This window comes from Quercus lobata, chromosome 3 (assembly GCF_001633185.2).
Source record: "Quercus lobata isolate SW786 chromosome 3, ValleyOak3.0 Primary Assembly, whole genome shotgun sequence".
Lineage (NCBI taxonomy): Eukaryota > Viridiplantae > Streptophyta > Magnoliopsida > Fagales > Fagaceae > Quercus > Quercus lobata.
Genome location: NC_044906.1, coordinates 62,039,834 through 62,047,163, shown reverse-complemented (window position 1 = coordinate 62,047,163; position 7,330 = coordinate 62,039,834). Strand labels below are relative to the sequence as shown.

At 36.8% G+C, this 7,330-nt stretch overlaps 1 protein-coding gene across 1 annotated transcript; it reads left to right on the top strand.

Annotated features, from left to right (window-relative positions):
• The first annotated feature begins 338 nt into the window (after positions 1-338).
• Positions 339-4,038, top strand: LOC115979701. The gene is made up of 3 exons (XM_031101763.1): positions 339-1,978; positions 2,751-3,110; positions 3,195-4,038. The coding sequence occupies exons 1-3, from the start codon at positions 1,763-1,765 to the stop codon at positions 3,564-3,566; spliced, it is 948 nt and encodes a 315-aa protein (XP_030957623.1). The 5' UTR covers positions 339-1,762; the 3' UTR covers positions 3,567-4,038.
• Positions 4,039-7,330: the final 3,292 nt, after the last annotated feature.

Sequence of the window (7,330 nt, the reverse complement as noted above, 5' to 3'; positions counted from 1 at the left end):
GCCCAATTTGATTGTGGTGCTGGAAAGGCTTTTTGTACAAAATCACAGCTAATAATGCACCTATAATAGATGAAAGAAGTTATGTCTATAGCATTTTTACAATAAATTATAAGTAATTAGTTATTATTGATTCTAATTTGAAACTACTATTGAAATTATTTTTCTACCCTACCAATAACAACTTGTAACAACTTGCCACATGAAAAGTATTATAAAAATGTTATGGACATAACAAAATTTTTTTTTTTGATAAAAGACGATGCATTAAAAAATTAAGAAATTACAATAGGATCAGGACATAACCTATTAAAATACATGCCATTCAAGTCATTCTCAAAAGTAGAAGTAAGGTCCACAAGCGGACTATTAAAATAAGTAAGATCTAGATGTTGAGTGGTGCTCATCCTAACAAGATTGTTTACGCATTGATTGGCTTGCCGGTAAAAGTGCTTGAATTGAATCCTATGGAAGCAAGTTGCCAAGTGCCTGCAATCATCCAAAATCGGAGAAACAATGTTATTCACATACTCAGAGTTATTGAAAACATCCACTATAGCTTTTGTATCCATTTCCACTACTAGCGATGAAATGTTCAAGTTGCAGCACAGCATTAGGCCATCTTTGAACCCCCAAAGCTTAGCTGCAAAGCTGCTAGTGATCCCAATGCTTCTCATGAAACAGCTACCCATCGGCCATTTTCATCTCTCACAACACCCCCACAACTCGCCAAGCCTGAATTATCAACAGAAGATCCATCTGTGTTCAGCTTAATCCACCCCTCCAACGGCCTTTCCCACCTGATTCTCTTGATGTTTTTATAGGAAGGAGGTCTTGGAGATGAAACACAGTGAGTATACTCCATTGCTTGACTCAGAATCTCAGATGCCAACTTGGGGTTCGTGTTCTTCCCTCTAAAGATCGTTTGATTCCTACCCTTCCATATGAGCCAAACTGTAAATGGAAACACAACTTTCCACTACAGATCTGAACGGATGTGCCTCCTGCCTAGACTACCATTATAAATCAACCAATCCTGTAGAATTTTCTCCCAAAAATCTCGATCCTCCACCATAACACTCAACTACCTCCACACATGCCTGGTATGAGAGCAATCTCAAAGGGAATGGATTATAGTCTCTGGCTCCCTGAGACAAATGGGACACCTATCCTTCTCCGCTACCCCTTTTCTCACAAGACAAGTTTTAACTCCAATGCTATCATGAACACACATCCATAAAAATGTTTTGATCTGAGGGAGAATGTCTGCCTTCCAAATCCAGCTTCCTAAAAATTAAGTCATTATCTCAAATCCCGAAGCCAAAACATAGGCACTCTTGAGATTAAGGCAATGTTTGGATCCACGTTTAACCACGTTTGCGTCTGCGTTTGTTATAAATTGCTGGGATCCACGCTACAAAACGTGGAAACGGGAAAAGCAGGCTGAAGGAGAAACGCGCAAAGGAAGTTAGGAAATGCAAAAAATCACTCGCAACGCACCGTTTCATTAAACTCCTCTAGTTAGTACTGTTCATGGACCAACTCTCTTCATTCTCATCACAGATATGCAACGTTTAATTAAAAAACCGGTCTTGCGCGTCCTGTTCATCCTTGCGCGTCCTGTTCATTGTTTTGTGAGCGTACTGTTGAACAAAATGAAGTTGTTATGATGCCCATCACAAAACAGTACGCAACGGCTATTTTCTTCTCTCTCTCACAAACCTGAAAGCTTTCTTTTCTTCTCTCTCTCAACTACCTTGGTTCAATGCCTTCAATGCTGGTTGTTGCTCCGTCCAAGTCGTCTTCAATGCTTTGCACCTACCCACAAACCACAAAACCATCAAAACAGAGAAGAAAAGGAACTCAGAAACCCATTAGCCGAACCTCTCTAAACCACTCTCCCCTGTTCTTCCTTCACTCGAGTGAATCTCCTCTCCGTTGTGGACACCGTTGCCGCCGCTGTGGGTCTCCGCATTCATCGGTAAGAGTCATTAAAATTAAAATGCTCTCTGATCTGCTGGTGTAGTTATATTGTTTTCTCTGATCTGTGTGATTCTCTGATCTGTTTGTGTTCAATGTTCGTCCCTTTTTTTTTTTTTATGTGTTTTCCAAGACAGTATGAAAGTAGGTTCTTTGATCCTCCGTGTAAACCTTTGTTGTATTTGGATATATGTGTGAGTTTAGTTTTCATTTTGCCTAACTGATTATGATTATGCACATGAACTGCTTATTGAAATGTGTCAATGAGGCATTTCATCAATCTGTGGTTTTGTAAAAAAAGGCGTAGGACAATACTGAATATATAGGAAGACCTGCCGCTTTCATTAACCCATACATTGCATAAAGAAGCTAGACTCTGATCATTTCGCTGTCAAGTACTCAAGTTGCTCCCAAAGTACTGCTAATAACAAAAACGCGTAGAATTTAATGGTTTGGTAGCAATCTTTTTGTCTCCGTGAATAGCTAGATTGACTACTTGGCCAGTGGGCTAGCTTTGGCATTTACTTCTCAGTGATAAAAAGTAAAAATACCTCGATCAAAGACTTTCATTTGATCTGTTTGTGTTCATGAGTCTGTGCGTTTTTTTTTTTTTTTTTTTATGTGTTTTCCAAGACAGTATGAAAGTAGGTTCTTTGATCCTCCATGTAAACCTTTGTTGTATTTGGATATATGTGTGAGTTTAGTTTTCATTTTGCCTAACTGGTTATGATTATGCACACGGACTGCTTGTTGAAATGTGTCAATGAGTGTAGAAGGAAGTTCTAGGAAAAATGGTTAAGGAGAAATTGAAGGATGGTGGTAGTAATGATCAGAGAGCTGACTGGAAAGACCCTAAGGAACTACAAGCCTTTTGTCAATTATGTGCTACTCAAGTCCTAGCCGGCCAGAGGAAAGGAGGGTTTCTGACCAAACTTGGGGTTGACAACGTGATTGAACAGTTGGGTAACATGGGGAAAGTGGTGACTCCACTTCAGATTAAGAACAAATGGGATCATCTGAAAAAAGGGTGGAGGGATTATAACCAGTGTTTTGACAATGAGATTGGGTTGGGTTATGACTCGGGAACTAGGATGCTTGAGGCCCCTGATGAGTGGTGGACTCGAAAGATTGCGGTTAGTTCACGTTACATAATTATGAAATTCTTTATTGTCTACAACTATATTATTGTGTTCTAATTATTGGTTGTCCACACGTAGGCATGTCCCCTTGCAAAAACCTTTAAAAATAAAGGTTTGCCGAATCGTGACTACCTAAACATCATGTATGGAGGCACGGTTGCAACAGGGAAAAATGCGTTTTGCACGAGCGGTCAATTACCAAAGGAAACCACCGAAGGTTCTGGGGACTCTGCTGATAGCACAGAATTTGTTAACCTCCAATGTGAACCGTTTGTGAATGTTAACGCAATGGAAGTTGAAGGTCCATCATTGTTGAGGGCAGAACCAGCAGTGAGTAAGGGGAAAGGCTTGGCAACTAGTGTCCACCTTTTCAAGCCAATGTACAAGAAAAAAAAAAAAAAAAAAAAAAAAAAAGGCATTCAGTTGCGCAAGAGATGTCCGACTCTTTGAAGAGCATCTCAAATGTGATTGTTGAGAGTAGAAGTGGAAGTACACGTAAGGATATTGCTTTCACAGCAACTACTTAGGTTAAAGCCATTTTGGACATGGTGTTGAGTCTTCCAGGGGTGTACTCGGGGCATTACCTTCATCTGTTTAGCACCATCTACTTCATGGAAAAAGAGTGGGGTAGGCACATGTTTCCTGCCCTTGGCAATGACAAGGATATCCAACTGAAGTGGCTAGAAAAAGAGTACCAAAGGCACCCTGAATTCCATTTTGACTGAAGGAAAGAAAATTGTCTCGATAGGAACACGGGCTTGGTGTAGTAATTGTATTTTCAGCGTTGTATTTGTTGGACCATTGTTTTTCTTTTTTCTTTTATTGGTAGAACTAAAGCTTACCATGGCTATGTATGTAAGACAAAATTTATCATTTCTATGTCAACTTTTGGGTATATTTATATATGTTTTCCCAATGCCTCTTTTAGCTATCTTTTTTGTATTTTTGATGGTTATGCATTGTTATTTGTGGTAAACTTTGATGATGGTTGTTCATGTTTGGCAAGAAGAAGTCATGGCATATATATATATATATATATATATATATATCATTGAAGCATGTTCTATGTCTTGTGGTTGTTTTTCTGGTTCTGCATCAAGGCTGCATTAGTCGCTGCATTAGGTGCTGCATCAGAGTGCATCAAGTGCTGCATCAGGGGGTGCATCAATGCTGCATTAGTCGCTGCATCAGGTGCTGCATCAGAGTGCATCAGGTGCTGCATCAGTGTTGCATCAGTTATTGGTATGATTAATTCAGATATTGATGCTTTTATGCTCTTTAATTGCTTCTAAAATGGATGTAACTAATTTGAAAAAGAATGGTCGTCCTTTGTCTTGAGTGACATAATGTTGTACCTCTCTTGCATTGACCATTTCTATGTTCTTTTTCTTCCATGGTTATCAAAGTAAATTAGTCTACCGTTGATGGCTTAAAAAACATAGGGTACACTTGGTTCCTGTCCTCCATGTAAAGCTTTTCATCTGCACAAAAATGAGTGGCTATAAGATACCATTTAAGACTCAAAAGTCAAAACACACAAGAAAATGTTGTCGTACATATCAAGTTGTAAATTGTATTTTTAAATAAAAGTGAAGTAAACTTCTTTAAGTTTCAAGAGAAGAAAATTGATGTTTTTACTTTTTATCATGCTAAAATCATGTTTTGCACAACTAAACCATGTGCTAGCCCTTGACTATGACCCAAATTTCATAGCCAATGGTTTGAATTGTCTCCTGCAAATTGCTTCAAAGCTTTAGACAAGCCATAGTAAATTATTCATCTTGACACTCTACGCAATGGATCATCAATTTACTGTTACATAATCTAATCGTTTCCTCCACATTCACAATGTTACTCAAGAAATAGTCATAACAATATTCCCTTTGGAGCTTCATGGAAATGTTCTACACTATTAGTGTTATATTGATTTTTGTTTTTCCACCAGCTGTTCAAATCACCAATGTGTCACCAGTCAGGCAGCCATGCAGGTAAAAGTGATATATTGGTGATTTGAATGTATTAGCAATCCAGCTTGATGATGACCGTTTCCTGCTATGCATATCCACACACTAATCAGGTTGGTAATTGCAGTTATGCAACACACACTGATAAGTGGTGTTAACAATTGATAAATGCTGAAGAATTGATAAAGGATTAGATTGGATCCAACACAAATTTCAGGTCAACTTTAACTGCACAATTGCAAAATTGATAGTATTTGAGACATCTTGATGGAAATACAGCTATTCCAATCTTTTATATATATATATATATATATATATATATAAGCGCACAAAAACTCAAAAGAAAAAATAGTATTTTGCACCAAATATGCCTTGTCAATGTGTAAATGCCAAGTACGTAAACTAAACATGTTGATTGATAAATTTTTAAAATTAAGTGCCAAGACCTTATATTATCCTACACTCTCAAGTAATAATTTTATTCCACATGTTTTATTAGTTAAGTTGCAATATCCTTATGTTTGCCATAGAGAGTATTCTTGAAAAGATAATAGAATAAGTTTTATTTTATTCATGAACTGGGTAGAAATATATATTTTTTAAATAAAATTTATTCTCAAAGAAAATTGTGGTATTTTAGCATGTATGCAAAATTTAGACAAGAAGAAGAAGAAGTGGAATATATTACCTATCCACCAAAGAATTAAATTTTCTTTCAGTTTTTTCTTACGTGGTAACATAAAAACTAAAAAAATGTCTTGTCTAGAATATTATTAAAACAAGTGTTCCAATCAAATAGTTTTGCTAGTGAAATTGCTCACGTGGATATATGATTTCAAAATTGCTAGTTAAACTGCTCGCATGGATATATGATTGATACAAGAAATTTGTGTTTCTGCTTTGAACAGTTTATTATTGTTGCTAGCTTTTGTACCTTAAATTCATTATTGTTGCTAGTGAAATGCCAATGTTTTTGTTTCTACACCATTGAATAGATGACACTGAAAAGCATCTGTAGGTCTGTTATTCGAAATACATGATATATGGGCCTTTTCCAAGCATCAGTTATTGTTGGGTTAAAATTAGGGACAGTGAAAGAATTACAAAGTAATATATTATGCTTATAATGTGGAATTATTTTAGTAATTTCATCGCCTTACTACCCTCCACATCCATCCCATTGTATAAAATTATTTTATATCATTGCAACAGTAGTAATGACAACACTTATGTAAAACAAGGGAAGTAAGACCTCCATTTCATGCTTATATGCAATTGTTTGATTATTGGAGTAAGACTTCCATTTCATGCTTTACTTATTCTACTAATGCTCAAGTATTAATATCTGACATGATGTTCAATGGAATTGGTTTTGTATTTCAATGTTTTAAATCAATTTGCTTATGCATTTTGGGAAACTTCTATATATATATATATATATATATCAAAGAAAAAAGTAGAGATAATTAATTAAATATATGTATTTCAATATTTTATACTTCCACCTAAGTGTTGAGAGTTTCTTTGGTTGTGTTGGGATATACAAGGAGAAATGGGCATTAATGTAGACTCAAGGTTATGAGGTGGTTTGAAAGTGAAAGTGTTTGAGAAAGAGGGTTTTGGTTTAGAATGTTGAAATTGAAATTGGGAGATCAAGGAGGTTTTGGTTTCGGATGATGAGAAATTACGAATAGCAGCGTAAGAAGGGACATTCGGAAGTTCTGATGGGCGTGGAACTCTCTTGAGGCGTTAGCTAGGGTCCGGAGAAGAGTGAATGAAGGAAAGGGGAAAAGGGTTTTTAATTTTGGTATTTATATGCTACAGTGTTTTTAGTTCCGCTACAGTACCGCGTTTGGTTTTTTTCATCTGCGTTTTTTCCACTTAATTGCTACAGTATTTTCAGCAATAAGTTTTCAGTTTCAACAAAATAAGTTCTAGTTATCCAAATAGACCCTAAAACTGCCATTTGGGGATTCGGACCAAGCCAAAATATCTCTTCCTCTTCTTGTCAGTGAGACCGGGGTAGCTTGGATTAGCATTTTAATTTCTAGAGGCAGATCAAAGGGGATTTTACTCCAATCCCATCCAGCTTCTTGACAAAAATCCTTAATTTCCAGCTAACTTGCTTCCAATGGCAACGGCCCTTGGATCAGTTGACGGAGTGACCCCTTGTTTGTCCAATTGCCAGACCACACCTTTAAGTTGCTTTCCCTACCAATCAACCATCTACTGCCACTGTCAAAATTTTCC